General features: G+C 32.1%; 4 protein-coding genes across 4 annotated transcripts; 2 read left to right on the forward strand and 2 right to left on the reverse strand.

The window, feature by feature from the left end:
* Nucleotides 1-371: 371 nt before the first annotated feature.
* LOC124928867 lies at nucleotides 372-1,192 on the forward strand. Its single transcript, XM_047469115.1, has 3 exons — nucleotides 372-437; nucleotides 504-743; nucleotides 919-1,192. The coding sequence occupies exons 1-3, from the start codon at nucleotides 435-437 to the stop codon at nucleotides 1,072-1,074; spliced, it is 399 nt and encodes a 132-aa protein (XP_047325071.1). The 5' UTR covers nucleotides 372-434; the 3' UTR covers nucleotides 1,075-1,192.
* LOC124928866 lies at nucleotides 1,151-16,267 on the reverse strand. The gene is made up of 35 exons (XM_047469114.1): nucleotides 15,957-16,267; nucleotides 15,670-15,763; nucleotides 15,407-15,501; nucleotides 14,834-15,300; nucleotides 14,508-14,712; nucleotides 14,104-14,388; nucleotides 13,150-13,303; nucleotides 12,850-12,987; nucleotides 12,417-12,498; nucleotides 11,884-12,164; nucleotides 11,657-11,770; nucleotides 11,260-11,516; nucleotides 10,403-10,645; nucleotides 10,157-10,312; nucleotides 9,222-9,359; nucleotides 8,885-9,127; nucleotides 8,349-8,473; nucleotides 7,805-7,928; nucleotides 7,342-7,503; nucleotides 7,085-7,232; nucleotides 6,868-6,968; nucleotides 6,576-6,737; nucleotides 6,301-6,348; nucleotides 5,789-5,896; nucleotides 5,533-5,607; nucleotides 5,105-5,155; nucleotides 4,103-4,246; nucleotides 3,501-3,631; nucleotides 3,325-3,412; nucleotides 3,186-3,245; nucleotides 2,859-3,117; nucleotides 2,346-2,497; nucleotides 2,180-2,250; nucleotides 1,740-1,896; nucleotides 1,151-1,568 (listed from the first exon to the last, which is right to left on the reverse strand). The coding sequence occupies exons 1-35, from the start codon at nucleotides 16,134-16,136 to the stop codon at nucleotides 1,398-1,400; spliced, it is 5,469 nt and encodes a 1,822-aa protein (XP_047325070.1). The 5' UTR covers nucleotides 16,137-16,267; the 3' UTR covers nucleotides 1,151-1,397.
* A 1,989-nt stretch (nucleotides 16,268-18,256) lies between these two features.
* On the forward strand, nucleotides 18,257-20,639 carry LOC124930069 ((S)-ureidoglycine aminohydrolase). The gene is made up of 13 exons (XM_047470437.1): nucleotides 18,257-18,444; nucleotides 18,545-18,679; nucleotides 18,954-19,041; nucleotides 19,121-19,197; nucleotides 19,277-19,316; nucleotides 19,414-19,480; nucleotides 19,582-19,670; nucleotides 19,794-19,875; nucleotides 19,973-20,029; nucleotides 20,113-20,151; nucleotides 20,219-20,289; nucleotides 20,368-20,421; nucleotides 20,498-20,639. Exons 1-13 carry the CDS (start codon nucleotides 18,387-18,389, stop codon nucleotides 20,565-20,567), a joined length of 927 nt encoding a protein of 308 aa, XP_047326393.1. The 5' UTR covers nucleotides 18,257-18,386; the 3' UTR covers nucleotides 20,568-20,639.
* Nucleotides 20,605-22,374, reverse strand: LOC124930068. Its single transcript, XM_047470436.1, has one exon. It carries the CDS (start codon nucleotides 22,118-22,120, stop codon nucleotides 20,786-20,788), a length of 1,335 nt encoding a protein of 444 aa, XP_047326392.1. The 5' UTR covers nucleotides 22,121-22,374; the 3' UTR covers nucleotides 20,605-20,785.
* Between the last annotated feature and the right edge of the window lie 5,601 nt (nucleotides 22,375-27,975).

The raw sequence follows: 27,975 nt of genomic DNA on the forward strand, positions 1-27,975 counted from the left end.
ATGAAGAAGTATATATCCATTGAACATTGATGATAGTAACGCATAGAGACTTGCAAAATAGATGACATTTATGAGAATCTATTAATAATGATTGGGATTTAGCATTTGTTGGGTTTTTCTTTTATATTATTTTCATTTAGAAATAGTAATTTTATTTGTTTATTTAAGATAATTGTTTCAAAGTATTTTTTATATTAAAAAGTTAACAACTATTACAATAAAGAAGAGACTCAGTCTACATTCTACACGTATGGGAGTTTTATATTCCTTAATTTTGATATGTAGCGATGTAACCAATAATGTCATTCCACATATATATTATATATATATATACTTTATTCATCTCTCTCTGAAATGATAATCGATGCTTTTCTTCTTCTTGGTCTTCCTTCTACACTAGCTCTTTTTTGATATCTTGTTTGATCAAAGTAATAATGGTAAGTAATTATTAGCAAATTAAGATATGATCATTTGGGTGTTAATTAGTTGTAATTATTTCCCAGGAGAAAACATTGAAAGAGACAGGTGTGGTGGTGACTGTGTATGTGGAGACACAACAACTAAGAAGAAGATTATCATCAAAATCAAAATCAAATGGTAACAAATATTATAACAGGAAAGCTGAGCTCCTCAATTATTCAAGGCAACTCAGACAATCTTCATCATCATCATCTCCTTTCCCTGCAACTCATCTTTCTTCCACCACCACCACCAACAATAACAGTAATAATAATACCACAAAGGTACGCTAAAACATTATTGTCTTTAGATTGTTTTGATCAAATTGTCAAATGGGTTCTCATGAATTTCTTTAATTTTAACATTAATTCATGTTATTAGTTTCTTCATCACTAAAGATTGCACCTTTATTTGGTCTGTGATGATTCTTCATTTTGCACAAATGGGTTCAATTTGCAGAATGAGATAACACAGATAAGTAGCAAGTCGAAGAAAAGTGGTGGACAGCCTACTTGTTGGGGGAAATGGGGTGATACAGTTTCAAGCTTCTTAAGATCTCTAACCACCACTATCCATTTCAAGAATAGGAAAGAGAGCAAGAAGAGATTCCTGTAATAATAATAATGCTGTTTGACGACTACACAAATAAATTAAAACAGACCATACCCTGAAAACATAATAAGCTACATCAAACATGTTTATTAAGAAAATTATATAAAAATATTTCAACAAACTTGTAGATTTTTTCATGATTGATAGAGTACATTGATACAGAGATTAAATAAATGACTATACCATTTCTATAGAACCTAAATCTTTCTATCAAATTAATTTATACCACTCTTCCAGGTTTTCCAAATAAATGGCAGGAACATTGTAGTCCCACAAGATAAATAACAAGAACAAACAGACCTTTCCTTTTATGTTGAAGAACAAATTCAGCTCTTTAGGGACATTTGCTGTCGAGTATATTCCCATAGTGCAATGGCACCGCTGACATGTACATTGAGTGATCTCACAACACCCAACTGCGGTATTTCTATACATTTATCTAGCATATGAATTATGTCCACCGGTATCCCCTCCTTTTCACGCCCAAGAACCAACACCTATTATATCACCACCACCATGAAAACAAAAATCCCTTCAGTTTCTCTATTTTTGTTTTAAATTTATTACAACAACATAGAGCCCATTTGGAAAAAAAAATACTTATCAGCAATACAAGAAAAAGGCTTTTCCACATGGGCCCTATAATCTTCATTACTTCGTCTACGTACCGTTTTTTGGGGGAAAGCATACTTGTCAAGAGATACACTGTTTGCGGTTTGCTCTAAACCCAAGATAGCAAAACCATCTTGCTTCTTTCTCTCTAAGAAAACCTTCAAACTATTAACTGGGACTTCTATCATTGGAACCCACTTCTCAGCTGTCACACTGCATGCAAAACAAAACATTTTATTTTTTCACAATCATGAGATAAATTTTTTTTTAGACTAAGATTTTTTTTTTCTCTGGAGGAGTCTAGCACAACATCCCACTGCGATCTCCTCCCACTTCAATCAAGGTGCTATAAGTGGGAAACTGGGAATCAACCCTGTGCGTCTTTGTTCAACACTTGAGTTACTCTAGGGTAGGTCCATTACATGACGATAGTAGTTGAAAATAAAATATGAATCAATAATTCAACAAAAATATGGCAATGTCACCATTGTCAGACCTGATAAGTTGAAACTGCTTGTCTTTCATTATACTTTTGTCAGCAACAACTAAACCAGATGCTTTAAAAACCTGAAGAAGAAATTAAAATATCAGAATAAAACCTTCACAAAAAAATTATTAGTCACATCTAAAGTTTTAAGTTGTAAAACTATTAGGACACAAACCTCACATGTTCGTGCTAAGCCAGCAAGGTTTGGAATCCTGTCAAGTAGTGACGCCACAAGAATTAAATGTTGACGACCACCTGTTATCTTCTCTACGGCTGCAGCTTCTGAGTGCAATAACTGATCAAGAAGCTGATCTTCCTTTTCCATTGCTGATTCCAACCCAGTACAAACCAAATGTAATATTGTTATAAGCACAAGTAATGTATTATTTGAAGGAATGGATGAAATAGTATTGAATCTAAATTATTTCTCTGAGGTTTAGGCCATTCTTTATCTCACTTACATTTCCTTAAATAATACATACTCTTACTATTTATAAGCTACTAACCAACTAAGTTACTCTATTAATTACCATACTATCTTTATAATTGCATATTACCCCTACACTAAGACTAATATATCATAATACTACCGTTACAAAAGATCCTATGAAAATCTTAGTAGAGTTGCAACCAATATGTGCAAAGATGCAAACATTGTAATTTCTGATAGTGGAAAAATTGGGATTACCAAAGAGAGGAGCTAAGTAGTCTTTGTTACTGAAGGAATCATTATGATCTGAAACTTCATGCTTCTCATGGTTGGTGGACACAGTAATCTTTCTCTGGAAATTCATTAATATATCATCATGAGCCTGGCTAAGCAATTTCTCTCTGCCTTCATCATCTAACATTCCTGCACTTGGGGGTTCCTTGGTAAGTCTTAGGCTCTCACTCTTGATAGTTTCAGCATCCTTAGCCATTGAAGTTCTAAGGCCTTCTCTTACTTCCTGTGGATCTTAAGTATGAGTCACCCTTTACATCAGAAAGTATCAAAGGAATTATCTAGAATTCTTACATTTAGGAAATTGATTACTTGTTCCATAAGACACATTGGTACACATTCAAACTCACTCTCCTTGAATAGAACAAAAAAGGTCAATAATTAAGATATCCAAAAATATGAATCATAGGTAAAGCTTGAGTATAACACTAACATCGACCCGGTTAGAAAAAATTCCAGCAGGGGTGACAGAGTCCTTTGGATTAAAAGCATCCAGATAGCCTTCCATTGATGTTCGTAAGCTGGAAATAAACCCAGGTCACAAAAACAGAAAAAAAAAAAAGATAGGCAGAAATCAACTTAAGGATCCAAATGGATGAACAAACATACCGTGTACAATCAGGGCTCTTTGCTAAGTAGGATTTCAAATCTTCAAAGCACTTTTTTTCTAGAGGCAATATTTCGTAAGTGGAAGAGTCCAGTGAAGGAAGCAACTTCCTAAAAATTTGGTAAACAAGTAACTGCATCAAGAAACAAGGGAAAACATGTTACAGAGCTGCATCAAGGGGTTGGTTGATTTGGATTCGGACTATTATCTTTAATGATTTTAGGATTAAATATATATATACATATTTAATAAAATCTAGGTAATGGGTGTTCTCGAATCATTAGTTCTACAATAAATCAAGGGAGACAACAATTGATCAAAGCTATTTCAAAGTTAAGGGACACCGCAAACTGGATAAATAAGAGAATCATTTCATTAGTTTTGAATGACTACAACTAGAGTACAAGCCTCTATGTATACACTTTACATCCAACATCTAAGGAAATATGCTAATATATAAAATATAAAATATTTCTAATTTGAATAGTAAGAATCTGTGACCAATTTTATGCTGAGAATCAATTTTTTAGGGAGAATCCTAGTCTCCCCAATCAAGGCCAAGTTGATACAATTCATTTAACAATAAGGAAGAATATTGTCAAACCTGTGTAAAACCTCTTAGACTGTGGTGATGTGAGGTCAACAATGGGATTATGGGGGGAAGCAATTCTTCCAAGTGCTTTTGCTGAACTTCCGGTGATGCATGCATAATGACATTAGCAGCAATAAATACGTAAGAGGACAGAGCCTGCAGTCCATGTATTATGTTAGTATAGTTATATCAGTGCAGGAATTTGAAGGAATGGCATATCCGAGGTTCTTTGATCAGAAAAGGAAAAAAAAGACAACTGAGGCTTCATTTAGTCGTATATTTTATACTGGCTACCATGAAAAGTTTGGAATCCAATGGGCCTTCAATTTGTTCCTTCAAAGTTTACAGATGCAAGGCATCACACGTTCCAATAGTACAAACTTGGATTACATCAAAGCGATTTTCTAACAACTGAACTGTGATGATACTGATGCTATAGACTTGAGGAAAGAGAGAAAAAACTTTGCCAGCTAAAGTGGGGATCAGTATTATTTCTGTATTCTTTTTGGAAGAAAAAGACCATATATATATAGCAAATAGACCCAACATTACCCTCCATCATGGCAAACCCAAATTTGTAGTTAAGCATATGACATGGCAAGCTGATTAGGATGATTGATGTCTGACAACGTCCCTATTTGCCATGGCAATGATCACCATTAGGTCTCTTTGCATCATTTATCAAAAGTTCACGAGTAATGTTGCTTTTTAAATTAGCTCCTATATATGTGTTAGCTCCTTCTGAAAAAGTTTGTGTATGTGATCTCATATTTCTTCTCTATTTCTTACCCATTTCTTTCTCATCTTTGATGATCATGCAGTTAATCAATAATACTTTTGTCCACAACTTTTCCCGTCTAAATACTCTTTATTGTAGTTTTAATTCTCTTTCACTCCTTTAATGCAAGTCCCTCCCTCCTAAACCTACTCTCCATGTTTCCCATCCTTTGGTGACTAGTCCAATCTCTGAAACTAAAGTTTAATATGCTATCGACAGACAATAATAATACATACCTGAGGCCTCATATCGTAGTCAAGAAAAATCGGAAGTAACTGATCCTTAACCTGCCATAGAAATAGCCATAGTATTTGTTTTTAGTACCTAAGTCTTGTCTAGATACGAGAATCAAGCAAGATCTATTAAGAGCGTGAGGAGAATGAAATCATTGAGCTCAGATAAGGCAAGTATAAATTGGAATGTTTGGTATGGTTAACTAATTCTAGAGATCCTAAATTCCCATCATTAAAAGGAAATACCCAGATGAATCAAATGAAAAAAAATGGTGTGGAATGTGATAAAACCATTAAGATAAAGCAGATATCAGAGAATGACAACATGGAAATATCACAACTACTGAGAATTATATGGATAGACTGAATGCAAAAGAAGGTTCACATAATTCACAAGAACAGAGTTGCTAGAATCTTGAATCAACACTAACCAGCAATGGGAATTTCAAATATATATTGATAGCAACAGTTTCCAAGTATTGGCGAACAGCTGGTAGATTGTTTCTCTGCAATGAAACAGGACACCGTTAGTGAGGTGACCTACTTAGTCTCATTAAAAGAAGATGGAATAAAATCGAATTGAGGTGTGATACTATGAGTTCTTTGCAAAGTCATCAAACAACACAGGACTGATATGGAAACAGAACTAGACGTGATTGCAGTGAACACAAGAAATGATCTCCTTACATCGAGGCAGATGTGCATGGATGATGTAACTTTGTCCACTGTTTCTTCATCAACAAATGGTGACAAAATACAGATCATTTGCCAAACACGAATTTTACGCCTGTGTACCTGTTAAGGATACAGAATGGTAAATAAGAGTGCAGAATACTAATATAACTAGGTTAAAATTAGAATTTTTGAAAGTATGGACAAGTAAATCAAATGACAACAGCATACAGGTCAATAAGAATTATCTGAACTTCCTTTACTGTGCCTATTTTTGTGATACCATGTTTCGCAACAATCTAACTAAGATATCTTCTTTTTTTGCGACCTAAAATTATTCCCTGGAGGAGGCTAGCACAACATCCTACCGACATGATCCAACTTAAAATCAAAGTGTTCTTAGTGAGAATCAAAATTGAGACCTCAGCCTCTTAGGTGAGTGAAAAGACTCTTTCCACTTGAGCTACCTGGAAGGGTTACTAAATATAGATATCTTAAAGTATAAATATGAGAAAAATAGTGTTTACCCCACTATACTTTTTGTACAACTCCTTTGAAATCTCTTTGTCATTAACCTGCATAAAATAATATTACAAATGATTTAGAAAAATAACCAATCAAGTAACACATTCAACAACTTTACAAAAAATAAAACATCATTTTTACATTAACATAAAAAATGAAGGATGCAGAGCACCAGTTTTTTATGGCTCAAGTTTATAACGTCAGAATCTAGTCATTTGATTATTTTAATTGATGTTAACTGCTAACGATTTGGCATCATCATCAGTAAAACGCATACCGCAAAATCCAGCAACTCAAGCAAGAACATTCTGCCTGATTCAAGGGCAACATGGCAGACTTCCTTGATATTATCTGAGTCCACTTTAGCCGCTAAATCTGCCAACTTCTGGAAAAGAACAGCAACTGATACACGAGCAAACAACTCTGTGTTGACAAATTCCTACATAAAGGAAAAATATATTTAGAACAGAATTAACGACACAACAAATGTGATCTTTAGAAGATATGGTCTATTCTTGAGTATCTGAGGTTGAAAATGGAAATCAATCTTATAATGAAATTACGCTTACTTCAGTGAGCTCAGCATCTGGGCTTTTAGCTAACAACGCCAATTCAGTTTTTGCATCATCATTACTGATCAGCTCCGCTGCAAAGTCCTCATCAAAGGCAACTGGCAAAGAACACGTAACAGTAAATCATTCAATGAACAACCTCTAAATGAACTTGGAGGACAAACCCAACAAGGGGGTGGAAATGTAGTGAGCATATTCTAGGCTTCTAAATTACCAGAACCATAAAGAGTCAACTGATTCAGCTCCTTCATGTAGTACTTTATAGTATGAGGATATAAGAGCCATAGCCCTGTTAAATGAAGTGCTGCAAGACGAGTAGTCCGTGGACTTCTTTTGCCATCTTCAAGAATTCTCTCAATGAACTGATTTCAAAAAATGGAATAGATGTTTGTAAACCCCATGAGTACTGTTTGAAGATAAATTTTGCCATAATTTTATTTTTAGCACAATAAGATGTGATGTATCACTGACCCACTTTAGAGGACCAGGTTCAGAGTTAGATTCATGCATGTTTTCATTCGGAAACAATGAATAATGCAGAACAGATGACAAAAGTGCAGCAATAGGTGCAACCCTGCGCTTACTGCTGTTTGCATGCAATATCCAAGAAGATTGAACCAAACGCCACACTATCTGCAAAAGATATAGAGGATTTTAAGTCAGCCGATACCATTAAACGTATTGTATTAAATACCAGCTAGTTGAGAGAAGAGAGTATAAAAATTGCAATCTGGCCCATAAAGGGTTCAGTCAGGGAGATTTTACAATTCCTAGGAAATACCTAACCATAAGACTATGAGTTCCAACTTCCATTATCAATAGACAACTAAAGAAGAACAAGCACATTCTATCACCAAGTTATGAGAAATAAAATCACAAGTGCCCTTTCCGTTTTCACTAACTTGCAATAGAAAATGTGGGAGGAAGATCAAACCTGTACATCCGATCCATCAACTGAGGACAAACTCGAGCCCACACCGATGGAGCCGAACAGTTCCAGTACCAATCTGATTGACCTCAACATGGGCAAAACTGAAGCATCCCCAGCATTCTCAAGGCTGAAATTGTTTAGAGAAATTGTGAGCATAAAGCAGCGTAGAAGAAGAATCTTACACAGATAAAAGCCAAATTCAGATAGAGAAGCAGCTATTTTGCCTTCACTTTTGCATAATTGCTAAACCAAGAAAAACTAGCAAACAATTAAAAGGCAGGTGTAAATCTGGTTCAATTAATGTATTTTTGACAACTTAGGCCTAAAAACTAAAATGATCAAACCGAACAAGTTCACATAATTATCACCATTACTTGTTTTGAATAAAGGGTAAACTTTTCATTAATGAAAAAATTGTTGTGAATGCGAGAAGCATTCGAATAATTATCACCATTTCTAACATAGGATAAAATGAAAACGATCCAGAGTAAGCAATCTCGTACAGTAGGGCAATCATACTCAAGCACATGATGTATTCATATCAAACCTATCAACAAGATCACCAAATATCTCTTGAAGCCTGGTTTTTGAGAAGAAATAAGTGTTCTCTTTAGAAACTCCATCCTGAAAAGCACGGCTTGGAATTGACAGCAAAAGTTCCAGGCAGGTCCACTGAAAATGATCATAACAAATTACTTGTAATGAGCTTACTTGATAAGCAAATCTAAATAACGTTTAAGACAAGAAGATATAGAACTTGCTCAATAACATGATTGATATACACCCAACTTCAATTGCTTAGAAAGAGGAGCCACAAATCCCCCACCCACCCAAATATGTATACATGTGTGTATGTGTATGTGTATATATATATATATATACATTGTTAAAGTCTTAGAAACTAAAAACATAACTTAAGAAGCCGGCATGGCATGTCAATGGATAGAAGGCTATACATATATAAAAGTAGAATACATTATTGAGGGAAATAAAGAGGAATAGTGCAGCAGACATCAAGACACATTTGGCACTATCATCCTTTCCATGGTTGCCACAATGAGAAAGAGAACAGTACAAAATCACCTTCATGTTGATCAAAACTGCCCGGCGACTACGTGCTAAATGTTCAACTGCAATGAGATCACTGATGTTCTGGACAAAAGAAAGGGCTAGACCATCTAGTGGACCACAACACTCTGCGTTGCTTGACAATAGTTTGTCATTGTTTATAACAATATCCAGAGATAAAGGAGTGAATGCAAACACGATGGTCTTTAGAACATGAGATAGTGCTTCATATGCCCCCAGGTAGATTTCTGCTGCAGTCTGTGAAGATCAATTAAATTGAATGTAGTTAACAGGATAGCACTTTAGCAGGCTTGTTCTTCAATTCATATTTTTGTGATTGAACTAAAGGTACCTCAGAATCACATTTTGGAGATGAAACAAGTTTCCAGAAGAAATCCCACAAAAAGGTGAAAGCAAACTTGAGAGAATGGCCACTTTTCAGCTTCACACACCACAAAGATATGGATGCAACTGCCTTCACAGAAATTATCTGTCCAACGGGAAGGACAATAAAGTAGCTTCTATGAGAACTAATATAGAAATAAATAAGTTTATGAATCTGATAAGCACACTACATGGCAATCAATATGACAAGCAAACTAGCACAAACCACAGTGTGACTGCAAGTGTTCATGGCAGGAGATAGTTTATACTATGATGAAAGCTTTTCTAAAAAAGGAAAGCTATTTATTAAAACCATTCCACTAAGCATGAAACCTATCTTCATCAAGATAAATTAGTCATGAACCTTGAATTTTATTCCTACATGATGCATGAAATAGCGATATCAGTTTATATGTTGCAAGCCTCATGGGAGTGCAATCTACGAGATATCCAACATAAACAACAAAAATAGTACCAGTTCAACGTGGCATGATGGTTGAGACATTCAAGTCCAATGTTCAAGACTTAGTATGGACATTATTTGTATTATTAGAACCGTGTTTACAACAACTCAATTTATTTCAAACTTTAACATTTAAAAGAATCCTAGTATAATCAAATTATCTAGAAGTACATTTTTTATAAGAAAGCACTTTTATTAGTATAAAGGACATTAAGGTAAACAGATCAAGATCACAAGTATTATAATTTGGCTAGTGATAGTTAATAAGTGAAACCAGATCAGACAATGAAGAGAGCAAGTGATGTTAAAGCAGCAAGCTCATAAACATTCCTCACTCAATGAGTCAGCCAAAAACCATCCAAAATAAGTTAACATAAACCAACAAGATGAGCATCTATGTGGTATTGATGTTCAATATAGAAAGCAGATGGGGATCATACAGCTTGTAGCACAGAAGCAGTAGTAGATGATGAAAGTCGACGCTGACTTGGTCCTCCAAGTTTTCCTCGAACAGAACAAGGTAGATTGTTGTCTACCATCAAATCACCAGACCAAAACACGGAGCAAGAGGACGTGGCAAAAGAAACAAAAGGACCCTATAAATGATAAGCAAAAACTATCATAATAAGTGGTACAAAAGATTATAGCAGTAAATTAAATTGATCATTTTATGGTATAATACATACCAAGAATGAGAGAAACAAATCAGCAAACTTCTTGAAAAGGGTGTTAGTTGCCGCAGAACTAAAATGGTCAACTTTGTATGTAACATCTCCTTTGGTGCTTGTGATTTTCATTCCACCGTCACTGATTCTCTGTTGCATAATCTCAAGCTCTTGAACTAGACTGGAAATAAGGATAAGAAACTTCACAGACGTGTCAGACTGATAGCTTTCTTTGCAGAAATCAGTTCCCTGAACTCGAAGAAGCTGCAAGAGTAAATGTGTCAATCCAAGATTGCCAATCACATAAGTAGTGATATCGCACACAAAAATTAAGCTGTCCCTTAAATATAAGTATGAGATGCATCGTAATAGAACAGAAGACACCAATATCACCACAGATATTCCCCATGTATTAGCATGGGACCTCTGTATCAAAATAATTTAATTCTGTATGATGAAATGAGTAGAAACAGATTAAGGTTGATATGTGGATATCTCTCTTAACTGGAGCATGGTATGAAGAAGCCCATATGAAAATAGAACCAAAAGAAACTGGAAACATGAGACAGATTGAAGCAAAACATATTCTGAAATCACACTCTTCAGCTAAACGGTTTCTCCAACTAGCGAATAAAACAATTTATATCTTATGGTACACAGAAAAATCAATTTAAAATCTTGTATCAAAGTAACAAGTGCAGTATTAACCTTTAGTGCAATTGTCACTAATATAACCCAGCATTAAGGGAAATAACCAGCACACGCACAAGGATGCTAAGAGAATGTCACTTGGAAATGCATAGTGCATGATAATGAGGATAAAATAGCACTGCAAATTAAGAAAAAAATTCTGAATACCAGTGATAAAAAAAACTAACCATCAATATGGGGTCTAAATCAGAATCCCTGTTGGTTACAAGAAAAACAACTTTAGCCCATCTCTTTGCTTCAGATTCCCAGGCATCTATCTCCTCATCATTGTAAGTAACAGGAATACCATTGGAACAGTTGGAACGAATGAAACTTAAAGGAAAATTACTAATATTTTCCCAAAGCTTGGAGCACCAACAACTTGAATCAAGATGCTTGTGAATTGGAGCTTGCAACCATTCATGTACTTTCTCATATAAAGGACCTCAAATTGAGAAAAAAAAAACAAGTAGATGGATTCAACAAACATCCAAACAGAATACCAATAAGATTACAAATAGGACAGAAACATGAAGCTGGAGTTTGAAGTGCAAAAGATGAAAAGAAGGCCACAGATAGTCCTACCACCATAATCAGAAAATTCCCGGGGCACGGCTGAAATGAAGAGCAGAAGGACCTCAAAAGGCACATCAAATGCATGAATAGTTGAAGAAATGGCATCCAGGATCTTTTCACAAACTAGATATTTAAGAAAATATTCAGACACTATCATTAAACTATCCACTGATATTTGCTCAACCAATGTAAAGATTAGTATACAGTAAAAGCTAAACAGGAAAATGAACAGAGACCTTGAAGACGATATTTAGGATTGAAATGTTGTTTGCTATTCTCGATTACATATCTCAAAACATCCAGCAATTTTATGTCCTCACTGTGAGGGACACTTTCTGTAACAGCTTCAACTGAGACCATGTCAGGACCATTGGACAATTTAACAACTCCATTCCTGTGAACTCGAGCTCCAATAGCAGCTGAAGCAATGCATTCTGCAAGGCTCATCAATCCAGCTCGCCCAAAGGAATGCTTTCTAGCAACAGAGGCTAAATTCCTCAGGAAACTAATATGTTTCCTGCAGTCATACGCCACAATGAAAAGTGAGTTAAGTGGAAGAAGTACTCCATTCTGCTTGTGCAAATGATAAACTTCATAACAATTCCAAGAGACTTGTAACTGGGGGATAATCAACTTTTATTAGTTTCTCAACAAAAATAGGAAACATGACGTCTGTAGCTAATTTATGGATAAATGCATCTGGAGGCAACTAGTGTAACAATCATAACCAGCTGTGACTCAAAAAAGACTAATTAACAGTATAGAGTACCTTGAATTTAGGTAACTAGAATATTGGTGAAAAAATTTCACTGCACCTTTGATAGTCCTTGAAGAGTAGTTGCCTTTAGCTCCTACACCACAAAAATGATGAGAAGTACAACATAAATAATCAGCAGTATTACAGAACACATAGTACAATAAAATAATTACTTGAACCGATAGAGCCCAACAAGTAGTGCATATGTGGTTATAAGAGAACTATTTATCTATTTGATCACAGTACATGCAAGCATAATCTAATCAAGTTACTTATAGTAATATTCAGAAGTCAACATACAAAAGGCGAGCACACGGGAATTCAGGCTGCACAATTTGTACTGGAGGTAGCTAAATGTGTATAGCTTGGAAGCAGAGGTTAAAATGAATGATGGTGCATGGAGTTCTTTCACCAATTAACCAATAATAGAAATTTGAGAAAGTACCAAATTCTTTATGATGCACAGGATCATCTAATCCTTTAATAAATGGACCAAGCAGGAATACTTCAGGGACAAGTTTCACACAACTTCCATAGCTGGACCACTCTATGTCCAAAAAAGAGTCCATGATCAAGGATCGAACTGCAGTGCAACAAACCAGAAAATGTAAGAACTGGAGAATCAACAATGAATCACACAAAACTAAAACAAGAAGTCAAATAAATCAAATTTTGTAATAAGATACTAATACAACAAATGAACTTTAATTAATTTTTCAATACCAGCACCAGTAAGTTATAATACCATGAGGGTTATCATGTGAGAATCCCCTCTCCCACAAAATAATTAACCAACTAAACATTTCTGATGATGCCCCTATTTCATTCTGATGAAGTCCTTCACAAATATGGCTTGAAGTAACACCACATTCTACGGAAGAATGCAATAACAAAGTTATCTGCAAAAGGCATTGTACTATCAGTTACTTATAATGTAAAACAATAATGTTGAAGCATATTGCTAAGAGATTGACTAGACCTTGGATATTGAAATCTCAACAACCAAGAGCATTCAAAATGCACAAGGATTTTTACTATATCATAGGCAATATCACATTCCATGGTCACTAATATACAAAGATCAAATTGTAGATAATTTTCACTCTTGCAAACTATAGCCTATAACCAAGTAAATTTCTTTACTCAAAATTATCACAAATATACGAGATTCTGAACTTATGCAGAAAATAGATATGTGTACATTGCTCATTCCATCATCCCTGTCAGTCAATAGATTGATAATGAGCCTATTTGAAAAAACACTTAAGTTAAAATTTTGAAAGTAATTTAATTTTTTTGGTATAAGATTGTTTCTAAATTATGATCAAATTATTTTGTTGGATCATCGATCATCATCCAGATTATAGTGTGAATTTTGTTGTTTCATTTGGTAGACAAATTATTTTTTAGATCATGATCCAAATTATATTGTATAGAGAAATTTTTTTCACAATCATCACTATGACTATTTTATGGATCATGATCAAATCATTTTTAGATCATTGTGATTTTTCACAAATATAACAAATTTGTATCATCGTCAAAGTGAAAAAAAAATGCTGATAAAACAGCCCATTGTGTTTTTTAATTTTCATAAGTAACCAGCATAGAGCATATTCCCAATACTCTGGAGCCAGGACTAACTATAGGATTTCGGAATCAAACGTTGGATGAATTTGTCAAAAGGAAGCATGATAACCTGATGGTTCCAAGCGGCTTCAACCAGGTGAGTACCATATTCTTCCAGCATTTCATACAGAAGAAAGAATGCTCCCCATTTATGATGTGTGTCATATTCTTTCCCAACGCCCAATGATTTGGCTTCAGTTTCAGCCCATCGCTCCTTTTTTGTTAAAGCATGAGTTGTAGAACTTTTTGAATTTGACAACCTATCAGAAATGTCTGGATGAATTAACTCATCTAACTGTAAAACCATCTTCAGTATATGCAGTGATTGTTTCCTCACTATGCCCTCATCATCAACCTACAAGGAAAAATACAAAAAAGTTGAAAACTCTTCAAAAGAAACAAAAGAAGTTGGTATCCAGGATCCTATACCAAAAGCAAAACAAGGTATTGGTAAATAACAGGGGCAGTAAGTACCAAGCCTCTTTTTATTTCACTCCAAAAATCTGTTTCCGCTCTAATATCAAATCCTTTTCCCTTGTTAATTGCATTAGATCCTTCATATCCATTAAGGAAATTGGAGAAATACAAAGAAAGCACACTATATGCATCTGCTCTCTCTATCCTTCCCAATGGGAAAAGATCTCTGCAGCACATCCATATTTTCTCAAAGAAATATTCCCTGAAATTATAAGTATGATGTTAAGCTGTTAAAGAGGTAACTAACTCTGGCTCCAAAGTAGAGGTCACAAGAGCATTTTACTTCACAGAATAAGTATATGATAGTATTTTCATTCTATTACCTGGAAAGGACGTTTACTTGTCCACCAGCCATAACTTCAAAAGAATTGCAAAAAAGAAATGCTTTGAATATGCTGGGTAAAAGAACTCTTATTGCGGAAGATCGAGGTTCAACAGCATCCATAAGCATTCGTAGGGCCATGCTACTTAGATCCCAAAGCATATTTCCTGCAATCTTTCCAGCAACAGGCCTACTTGAATATTGACTCAGAGCAATCTCCAATACTGATGCTAGAATTTTGCAAGAAACATGCAATGGAATTGCATCTGCTTTGATTTCTGTATCAGTTTCTTGATCCTTGCAAGTCTGGAAGAAGGAGAATCTACTCCATTGGTAAACTGCCATCTCTTCACTTTGGACCATTCCCATAGACGTGCCAACCAATCTCAGGAAAAAGGGAAACAAAGTTGTTTCTACAACCTCCCAATTATTTGTCTCATTCGCAGCATCAATGAATGAAGCCACAGTCTGGGTTTGAAATAATGGGGAAAAATAGTAAATAAGCAGTCCATACTTCAACAAATTTATGATACAAGCCTTAATGTATAGAGGAGCATATAAATTCCTACTTCACCTCACTGAGTATGTTAAAATCATCTGGGTGCAGTTGCCTTGTCATCGGAGCTAAAACGTAGCGAAAATATGCCTGCAATAGACCAAGATTTGCTCCTGTAAAGGAAATCCTAAATTAATCTTTCCATAAGCATACAAGTAAAGAAACTAAATCATGTGCCATAAAAGTATGCAGCTATCAAAGTAATTGTAATATGAACACCTAAATCTCCACTTGAAAAATCTGTTACATGGGTTTCTATCTAGTGTAAATAAAACACTTACCGGGCTTCTTTAGCAAGTGACAAAGAGCGGAAATGAAGGACCTGAGATAATTACAAGTAACAGTATCGAACTTTTCACCACGGTGGAGAATGTCCTGCCACGATTATAAGAAAAAAACGTAATTAAGTTGAGGATTTACATTTCAACTCGGTGATATGAGCTAACATGCATATGTTAAGACAGCAGACCATATTGCAATAAGCTCGTAAATGAAAACATAATGAAATAACATGTTATGCAGTCACTTCAAAACCTAGTTGAGGGTCATGATTTAGATTTGGAAGCACCTTAGTAAGATGAGGAAAAGCATCCAAAAGCGCAGATAAGAGAGACGATGGGGTCAAGCTTGTGGAAGCAGTGACGCAGTCCAACATTGCCGGTACGGCCACCGGAGGGACTTGCCGGAAGCTGTTGGAGAGAGAAGAAACGTATGCATCCATTGAAGTGGTGTTGGATGCTCCGGACATCTACAAAGCTATGAGATTGACTAGTGAAAGTTAACTATAACAGTAAAATACAAGTGTGTAGTCCTGCAATTTCAACAGAAAACGGCCATTGATAAACCCTAGTCTTAAACCCAGGGATTTTGCTCTCAAAATAATAAGAACAAAAATAATGCTTAGGATTATAAATTAAATAAGATTCAAATTTTTATGTTTTTTCTTCCCGTTTTTTTTTGTTGATAAAAAAATTGTTTCATTTTCCTAAATTCAAATTTTATTTAATTCGAAAATAATGCTCCATTCAAATATATTTTTTTATTAAACCTTTAAAAAATACTTAATTTTTTTTGGCTAACATATATATATATATATTATGGATCTACATTATGCTACTTTTAAAATTTCAAAAAAATAAAATAAAAATAATAATATTTTTTTTCTTTTTAAAATAAGGTCAAATTAATCTTTAATTATCTAACTTTTTTTAATATAATTTATTATTATGTAAAAATTTATTTTATTTTGTTTTTTAAGTCACCCATTTTTTTTTAAATTAACCTAACTCTAAATTTATTGTTTATTTATTTATATATATATATATATATATATATATATATATATTATATACAGATTTAAAATAAGAAAGCATATTTAAAGATTGTTTCAAAAATATTAAATATTAATTTGTTTAAAAAAATGAATTATTTTATGTTATGGCACTTTTAAAAATTTTATAAAAGTTTTTGGTGATTTTTTTTATCATGAGTTTAGGTTTATTATCATGAGTTAATATGAGTTTATTTTTTTAATTAAAATATTATTAGTGGAAATAAATTTAAAATATTTTTAAATAAAATATTTGTAAAACTACTATGATAAATTAGTTTTAGTGATATAGAATAAATTTATTATAGCATTGTATATATTCTTATAACTTATCTAGATTTGACTGCTTCCAAATGTCTCTTTCTCACATTTTTTTTCTCACAAGAGAGTAAAAAATGTACTAAAGTCTAAAAAAAATTGAAAAGGAAAAATGGGAGCAATCAAATTTGCAATAATTTGATACGCTAATATTTTTTCCGTGTGTTTTAGAACAAGGTTAACCAACCTATTAACTAATCAATTACAATAAATTGGATCCAATTTTGCAATTTTTTATTCTGCAGTATCTCGACATCGACGTGACATAAGCGTGAAAGAAGTTCAATAATCAGTTTTATTTTTATAAGGGCTAAAATCACTTATTTTAGCTTTTTTACTCCATATTGTAAGGTGGATCTCGAAAGATACGAAAAATTTCCCTCAAAGCCGTACATACGACTTTCATCGAATACGGCTATGATTTAAAATGAGATTCAAATTCTTTCCGATTGTCAAGAAATTGTTAATGATATAAATTTTATGAACAATTTTTCTTATTGGCAAACTAAATCAATCTGACATAACATATATCAATCCCTTCAACAAAATCAAGAATACATAATCGAATGAATTCTTATAACCAACAATCTCACTGCACATTAGATCGCAAAAAAAAGAATAAAATTTTCCAAAAGAGTGGACCGAACAAAATAAGAATATATTTAAACTTTTATTTTTCAAGAATTTCGAACGATCCAAAAACTGAGGAAGAATAGTATAAAGGGAGCAAACAAATCTAAGTCGACGAAACGATGCAGAAAGTAGAACAATGACAAATTAAGTGAGAGATGACTTACCGAGAACTCGGAATCCGTGCTCAAAGTAGTTTTTTAAAATTTGAAATATGACTTAATTTAAGTATATTTAATTTCTTATATGTGGTCTTTTTTTCATTTTTAAGTAAAATATCACGTATCAAGCATTCCTAAACATTATGAAATATATACCTTTGAAAAAAAAATATATAAAAAAAAAAACAATTTTAGTCATGCTAGCTTAGCTATATTTAAAAAAAATTGCTAATAACATATAAAATGTTTTATAAATGTAAATGTAACATTGGGATTAAAGTTATTAAAAATGAGTTATAAGTACATAATATTAAGAATATAAATAATAAGTTAGATGTGATGTAATTTATTTATATTTTATTAAGGGATTGATTAATCTAAAAAAAACCTCTGGTCTAAAGCTGACTCAGAACTGAGTTCCCAAGTGCCATCCATCTCCTACTACCACTTCCAAAAAGTACAACTGACGCCAGTGAGGGAGAGAGCGCTTTACACGCATACACATCAGAGAGAGTGTGAGTCGCCGTCTCTTCTCCGGTCCTCCCTCCATACTCCGAAGATGCAGAGCTTCTCAGTATGCTCTCTCCATTCACGCTTTCTTCTACCAATCATTCTGAGTAAGTATAATCAATTAACGCTTTCATTCTCTTCAAATTGTTCAATTACTCGTTTTTTAATTCATAGCTTCGATTGAATAACGTCCAACTATGGAAACAGGTATTCTCCATGTCGCGCTGGCACAGGAAGGATTCTGTTCTCAACCGTCGTCGTCGATCGTCAATTCAGATTCCATTACCACGCCTCTCTATTGGAAAGTCACAAATCCCACGCTTTCTCCTTCCCATTTACAAGGTCAGCGCCGGCAAATGCAATAGATCTCAATGAATACAAAAAAAAACATAACTATTTCTTTATTCTTTGATGCTAATCTCTGCTTTTGGTTCCAGTATTGCTCTCTATTAGTTAGCAGAAAGAAAAAAAAGGAAACATGCCAGTGTATTCTCCAATTGCATAATCAAAACAGAGTTTAGGATAACGGTTTATTTATGATGGAAATGAGCTCCTTCAACCATTATAATGCTTCATAGCTATTCAGGAGTTACATAGTTTTGTTTGTTTCTGGCAGATTTACCAGGATTTACTCGCAGTGTGTACAAGAGAGACCACGCTTTAATCACGCCCGAAAGTCAAGTTTTCAGCCCTTTGCCCGACTGGTATTATTATCTCCACCTTCAAGCTCAGATACATTGCAATAGATTTTTAGCTCTAATCCAACTCAACTTTCCTTAACAGGACTAATACTTTAGGAGCTTATCTCATATCACCAGAAATGGGAGCACATTTCGTTATGTACCTTGCTAAGATGCAAGGTTAGTTTGATATAAATGAATCTAACCAATGTGATTTCTACGTATCAATACATTTTGCTTCTTCTTTTTTTGGTGGCAGAAAATTCAAAATCTGCAATTCCTAAAGATGATGTTGAAAGGTGGGGATTACTTTACTGGCTACCCAAAGGAAGTTGGTTGTGAAGTACTTTTTTTCTTTTCATGTTTTTATGTCTTCTGTTTTACTGTCTTTTCTAGGTTCATTTTTGTGGTTCAGGGCTCAGCGGTGTTAACTAGTGTGTCGAGCCTCAGCCAAGAATTGTCGGTACATGAGTTTGATTGACTTCTATTTTCTCGGATTTATGCAGGTCCCTAATTGATTACATAATGCTTTTTCAATACCATCTTCTTCTCTCTCGAATGCAGGTAGATTCATATGCCTACATACCTCCAAATCTAGAACACTTGATCACAAGTACCTATGTAACTACTGTTCTTGTTGTATTTGAGAGAAGGTTTGGATCTTCTTTTGTACAACATTGATGAACAGCCTCCATCAAATAAACAATTAAATAAAAAAGAAGATTTGTGTATGCTGTCAATGTTTCTGAATAAGCTGAATTATTCTTTCTTCTTAGTTATGTTGCGCTGAAGAATCATACGACGGAGCTCATTGTGAGTTCAACAGATAGACAACCACTTCTCGATACTCCTGGGGAGGTAATATTTTCACTGCTTTTGATTCATCAGACTCTGAAGTGTACAGATTGAAATCAGTTGTTTAGGACATTGTTACATGATGGTTCCCGATTTTTAGGTATTTGAACTCAGGAAGCTTCTTCCAACATCAATCCCTTATGACTTCAACATTCATGTGAGTATCAAATTATTTTCTTACCACTTTTTTCTGGGCCGATGTAACATGTATTGAAAATAACTGTATAACTGTATGCGCAGATAATGGATTTTCAGCCAGGAGAATATCTTAATGTCAAGGTATTATTGTTTATCCTTGCCCTTTTATAGTTGAACAATTTCCTCATTATACTATGGCATTTTATAGGAGATCCATTACAATCAGCATGGCTTGTTGCTTTTAGAAGGACAAGGGATTTATCGATTAGGTGATAACTGGTGAGTTTCTTCGCATCAGCTGACTTGGCTTGCGAATTGGGGTTTGATTTAACAACAAAACTTCATCATCTCTTTTAGGTATCCAGTACAAGCTGGCGACTCTATTTGGATGGCGCCATTTGTGCCTCAATGGTACGTACAATACAAAGAACAAACAAACAGTCTATTATAAGATCGAAACTCAAACTAACATCTATCTATCTTCTAGGTATGCAGCACTTGGTAAAACTCGAAGCCGATATCTGCTGTACAAAGATGTGAACAGGAATCCACTATGAAGAAAGGTTTATTGTCATGTATTTGTTTCTCTATTAGTAGTACTAAAAACAAACCCATAAATTACAGTCCATGAATGGGAAAAACACCACATTCATGAGGTCATAATACATCTTTCACTTGGTTTGAACTTCTTCAAATGATCGATCAAGATTCAAGATAGAGAAATGAAGCAATTATTGGAAACTAAACTATTTATATATTATATATTATGATTAGATTATGCCTGAGTCTCATCAGGTTTCTTCTTCTTCTTCTTTTTAGTTTCCAATAATACAGTAAGGAAAGCATCAACTATCTGTCTCTGTGATTCCAGTATCAATTCATTACGCTTCATTTCCATTTCCATTCTCGTTTTCTCAACTTCCCTAGCCATCTCCATCTTCATCTTCTCCATCTTCACAAAACCTTCTCCCAGCATCTTTATAGAAGATGCCATCTCAGAAATTGGACATCCTTCCTTCCTCTTCTTAAAAACTCCTCTGTTCTCCATCTTTCTTCTATCATCAAATGGATTCCCCCCATCACACTCCTTCATCCTCAAAACCGAAGGAACCGAGATTCTTTCACCGGAAATCTTCAAGCAGAGACCACCACTACCGTCGTTGTTGTGTTGTTGGTAATCGTGGTCTGGATTATTAACATAAACCTTCCCTGTTTTTTTGGCACCGTAACCAGCAGCAGCAGCGTAAACAATGTTATGATTTACCGGTAAGTTTGCACTAAACCCTATAATACCGGCGCCGTTGTTGATTGTGTTGTTGAAATCAAAACCAGCCCGGTTTTTTCCCGGCTTCTTTCCGTTAACGTGAAGATCGTCATCATATACGTAGGAAGAAGAAGAAGAATAGATATTTGCAGTCCTGGGATCAAAATTAGGAGAATAACCCTTTGCTGCTGCCCTAATCCCAAGAATGGCAGAATTTTGGTCGCCTGGATCGGTTCCATCATGATGACCGTATGTCGATTTCCCTCCGCCGCCAAGCTGCTTCTTCTTATTATTATTATTGTTACTAGTACAGTTGTTGATCCCGAGAAGTGAATCGGGGAAATCACGATCGTTGACCGTCTTGATCCGGATGACACCACCACCGCCGGCAGTAGCAGCAGATTCAATTCCATGTTCAAGTTTCTTATGATTGGGTCCATTTTCCATGGAATCCATATTATCGAAGAAGAACCAGGAGGAGAGGAATCGACCTGTTAAAGAGAGAGAACGTTGCTTTTCGGTTCGATAGCGCTGGCGGAGCTTCTCCATCTTGTGTCGGCATTGAGCGGAGGTCTTGGGGAGTCCTTGGGCAGGGCATCGGGTGGCGATGGAGGCGGAGACGGCATCCCAATCGGCGGTGCGGAGATAGCCTCGGCGGAGGGCGTACCATCTGTCTTTGTAAGATTCGATTAAGGCAAGGGTCTCTTCTTGAGTCCAACAAGGAGCGGGGAATTTGCGGGGAGGCTTTTCGGGAGGAGGAGAAGGATTAGGATTAGGATTAGGAGGAGGGATAGTAGTAACAGCAACAACAGTAGTCGTCTGAGATTGAGGTTCAGGATCGGCCATGGATGATGATAGATATCGAGGAAGAGGGTTAAGAGAAAAGCAAATCTGGATATATTTGTTATTAGGTGGAAGAAGAAGATGAAGAAGTTAGGCAAGATAGCGGTGGGAGCATTGAATGAATAAGGGGGGTAAGAGTGGTGGAAGTTGCTAGCGTGCGCAGAGTGGTGGGATATGCACACGACAACAACTCCACCAGTCTTTTCTACCACCACAAACACTCACCCCCCACCACCCACCCACCCACACCCATTTTCTCTCTCCCCTTCTGTACACGTCTATGTGTGTGTGAGAGAGAGAGAAAGAAAGAGAGAAAGTGCTGCCACTTGGCCACCGTAATATGAATGACGTCGCAGGGTGGTGGCAGACGGTCGGTCGCGGTGGGGTAGTTATGTTTTGCAGGCTTGCAGCTCTATCTCTATCTCGGCTTATGAAATTATTTACCATAACTATTTATAATATAATTACAACATATTATAGAACAGTTTCCCAAACTAACCTTGTTTGGCGTTCACTTTCCCAAACTAACCTAGTTTGTTCATTTATTCCCAAACTAACCTAGTTTACTATTCAAACTCAGTTTTTTTATTTTTTTTTTAATTTTTTTTTTACATTTCAAATTTATTATATATATATATAGATATATATATATTTAAATTATTATTTATATAAACTAAATTATTTATATTTTAATATATATTTTAAATTATTATTTTTATAAATTTGATTATTTATATTTTGATATATAATTTAAATTATTTTTTTATAAATTTAATTATTTATATTTTAATATATATATATATATTTACATTTCAAATTTATTATATATATATATATTTATATATATATATATATATATATATGTGGCAGTATGATTTTCATCCCCATAAATTTATTTATTTTACTATTCAAATTATTATTTATATTTATTGGGTTGTCTTTTATTAAAATAATTTTGACAACTTTTCGTTCAAATTATTATTTATATTTATTGAGTTGTCTTTTATTAAAATAATTTTGACAACTTTTCATTCAAATTATTATTTATATTTGTTGAGTTGTCTTTTATTAAAATAATTTTGACAACTTTTCATTCAAATTATTATTTATATTTGTTGGTTGTCTTTTATTAAAATAATTTTGACTTTTCATTGTGATATAATTTCACAATAAATTTTTTATCAATTTTTAATATGTTGTATTTCTAACTTAAGGTCGTAAAAAAATATGTCTTAAGTTAATGAACCATTAAATATTTATATTAAAATATAAATAATTAAGTTTATAAAAAAAATAATTAAAATTATATATCAAAATATAAATAATTAAATTTATAAAAATAATAATTTAAAATATATATCAAAATATAAATAATTTAATTTATATAAATAATAATTTAAATATATATATCTATAATAAATTTGAAATGTAAAAAAATAAAAAATAAAAAAATAAATGAGTTTGAATAGTAAACTAGGTTAGTTTGGGAATAAATGAACAAACTAGGTTAGTTTGGGAAAGTGAACGCCAAACAAGGTTAGTTTGGGAAACTGTTTCCATATTATAGGCCTTGTTGGTTTCAAAATAAATAAAACTGGTGATGATTTTTGAGAATTTGGATATATATATATATATATTTTATTTCTTTTGTAAATTTTAAAAAATATATATTAATAAGAAACGATAGAATAAGAGAATTTGAGAAAGAAAATTTAAGAAAAAAAAACAATTTTTTTTTTGATACAGTGACACATTGATATTTATCATACAAGCTTATATTTCACTCATAAGATGACACATATATACAATAATAAGATGACACATATATACAATAATAAAGCATCACTCTTCCTTATGTCGATCTATTACTCTTCTAAATAATAATATAAAATATTTTAATTAATTAATTAATTGAATGATATATTAAAGACGATGAAATTATATTGAATTTGAGAAAAAAATGATTGAAATAAATAAAAAAATTCTCTCTCCTCAAACCTTTTTCTTTTACAGTAGAGTGATTAAGCAAATCTATTTATTTATATACTTTTTTATTTTTATTTTTTTAAAATACAAGACAACAAACAATTATATTTTAAAAGGAAATATAATTATTTTATCAATTTAGATATTAAAATTATTTTAAGATTTGTTTGATCTTGGTTATTGGAATAAAATTAAAATTTTATTTTAAAACTCAACAATTATATTATATATTTAATTATTTTATCAATTTAAATATCAAAATTATTCACTGCTTAAATATTTTAGTTTATATTTAAAAAAAATATTAATAAAAGACATATTTATTTGGGATATTTTGGTCAAAATAATTTAAAATTAAAATTCTTCTTTTAATTTCATCGAACATGGGTGGTGAGAAAAACTAAAAAACCCAATTTATCAAATGGAGCCAATTTCCCTAATTTGGATTATTAGACATGCAAGTTCTGAAAAATATTTTTTTATTAAAAAGATAATTATATTTTAGTATTTGAGCGGATAATAATTATAATTAAGGGATGTTAAATAGAGAATTTCATAGAGAAAATGACGCATCAATATATCATTAACATGGAAAAAAAAAATAAAGGGTGAAAAAAAGAAGAGAAATTTTTTATTATTTTTAATGAATCATATGTGTCATATCATTTTTTCCCTAACTATTTCCTAATTTTATTAGTATGTTTGATAATTTAAAATTTTAGAATCTAATTTTTAGGTTGGTTGGATCATTTAATATTAAATTTATAATTCTACTCTTTTTAATTTAGAAATATAATTTTAATATTTATTTTTATATGTTTTTTCAAATAAAACATCTTTTTTTTATTTCGGAAGTTGAAATGTCGAATTAATATTTATTTTTTAATTTAATAAGCTACAATTTTAAAAAATATACATATATTTTTAATTTAGAAAATCAATCTGTTGAGTTTATATTTGTTTTTTAATTTAGAAGGTATAATGTTGAATCGACTAAGATATTTCGATTTTTCTTGTTTCTTTTCTTTGATAAAAATAGAGATTTAATATATATATATATATATATATATATATATATATATATATATATATATATATATATATTTATTTATTGGGAATTAAACTCTATACAAAATTTTGAAAATTTAGTTATCTAGTTGAATTACAATTTTATAGTTTTCTTAATTCGGTAAGAATTATAATTAAAATTGTAATATCAATTCAGTTTCTAATTCTTATCCTTCAAAGATACCCAATTGACAAGTGAATAGTTAATGTTTAATATCATTAATCAATTCGTTGAAATGATCTTTAATTTTGTGATGACAAGGTATAGTCGGTAGACAAAGCATCCTAGATTAAAGAAATCGATAACAAAACCCATAGTTTTGTCCATTTCCTTATACCAAATTATAAGCATAAATTTTAAAAACTATTATATATTTTTTCTTACCGTAAAAATAGTTTATATTAAAGAAAAACTAGGTCAACTGTTTATACTTTAGATATTTTTTCACAAAAAAGAAAAGAAAATAAAACTTGTAAAGTTTGTGAACTAAAAATTGATAAGTCTAATGATTTAAAGTCAACTTGAGGAATAAAGTTGATTATCTCTTTAGAGTTCAAGGGTTGGTATGGATTTGTGGCCATGAAAACAACTTTAAGAATTGTTTGGTTTGAGATTTTCTTTTATTAAATTAAATCCAAATTTAATTTGTTTTGGTAATGTGATTATTTTTTACAGAAAACATCAAATATCCTATTTAAAAGGTCAATTTCTCTAAGAATGTGTATGTATATATACTTACAAAAATAAAATTATGATTGAAGTTAACTATAATTATATTGTCAACTCAAAAAATTATATATTGACAATTTATAAACATACAAATTATAAAATTGTAACTTATAAGACTTGTTTAATTTGATAGATATATTATTCTCATTACTCTAAAACAAATAAGGTATTTTGATTGAAAATGTTTTTGTCCAAGATACCAAATACTGAAATCATATAAAAAATCAAACTATAGTTTAAAAAAGAATAATAATATTTTTATATTCAAAAAAATAAGAAAAAAGAGTGATGTTGAAGTTTCCATAAGTAAGCAAAACAAGGCATGTGCAGATGTATAGACTCTCCCTCCCTATAAGTAGGTTAAAATAGCCAACACTTTGAAGAAAATGGTCATACACATTAAAATATGTATTTTCTTCATTTCTTATGAATCAGAATTCAGAAATATGTTTTCTAGTTTTAGTATAAGTATTTTTTATATATAATTTAAAACTTTCCCAGTCTATTATATTGATTTTCATCAACTAATACCACATAAATCAAATTAATTTAATTATTCTCCAAATAAAACTTAAAAATGTAATCTCAACAAATAATAAAGTGTCAGAGCCAAAACAAGGGATCTTCTTTATTTAGCAAATATATGACTTTATGATGTATTTCATTAGTATTAATTTAAAAAATCACCACCAAACTAAATAATAAATATTAAATAACTCACTAACTTTGCATGAAAGATTCAAATAGTCCCTCTTTTCATATATATATATAAATCTAAATAGATCCTAAAGTTATTCACACCAATTCGATTTTTAGGGTGTTATTAGCGACATAATTATGTAAATTGTCTTTTGCTTAAATAAACAGTTTAGAACTCTATTGAAGTGGGTTATTTTGAATATTTATACAAGTTTGAGGAGTAATTTGACTCTTTTTTTTTAAAAAAAAATATTCATTTAATAAAAAATATTTAAGTACAACTATAAATGAAAAAAAAAATTATGTACAAATTGAAAAAGAATAATTAATTGACTTTCAAAAACTATTACCTTTTATTTTTTATTTTCTCTGAGAGGTAATTTTGATATGGTCCTTCGCAACTGAATGGAATATGCACTTTTCCCTCCTAGTTTGGGTCCTTTTGCAAATAGGGAGAACAATTATAGTAGGTTTTTAGGGTGTGTTTGTTTGAATCAATTATGAAAAGAAGACAAATTTGTTGATAAAAAATCTTAAAAATAGTATCGTGAATCTTTTTTTTTTTTTTTTCTGTTTTAGCAATCTGTTTGTAAACTATCAATCTTCAATTAACCAATCAAAACAAAATATAAAAAAACACGAGTTTTAGTGTAAAAATCCCTTACACAAAGAGTAAAAAATTTAGATCTCTTAAACCGTTTAAACTACCTACTATATTATTTATAATTTTTACAAATTAAAATTACAACCTAACCAATTACCCAAAATTTTAAAAATAAAATGATCATTAAAGTTACACATATATATCATATTGTATCTCCACCCATTGGTAAAAATATATAAACCTAGGTTTAAAAAAATTATTAGAAAGTAATTGAAGAAAAATAATTTTTATTCTTGACGTTTGTATTCGTTTCTTATATCTTTATATTTTATTTTCTCGTCTCTGTTATTCTTTTTAAAAATCCTTGTTTTATTGTCTATTATATAATATAAAATAATATATTATATTATATTAGTCTAAAGACTGGGAAATTGTAAATATCTTGTAGGCTCCAATATAGTATTGGTCAACTTTATTAAATAATTTTGATTCACCTGTATATACAGTATGTTAAATAAAATAATGTTACATATATAAATTATAATTTGAATATTTAAATACACATTTTAATGAATGAATTATAACTTTTCCAAAAAAGATGAATCCTTTAAATTCCTCCAATTGCGTTTCTTATTGTAAAACACTTGTTTCGTCCAATAAAAAAATTACTATGCTTAGAGGAAAATAATTCCCAGTAGGGAGATTTGTTTTTTTCTCTTAAAAGTGAGATATTTTCTAAATATTTCATATGAGATGCTGGAGTTATATTAT

The sequence above is a fragment of the Impatiens glandulifera genome, chromosome 3, assembly GCF_907164915.1.
Source record: "Impatiens glandulifera chromosome 3, dImpGla2.1, whole genome shotgun sequence".
NCBI classification, from domain to species: Eukaryota; Viridiplantae; Streptophyta; class Magnoliopsida; order Ericales; family Balsaminaceae; genus Impatiens; species Impatiens glandulifera.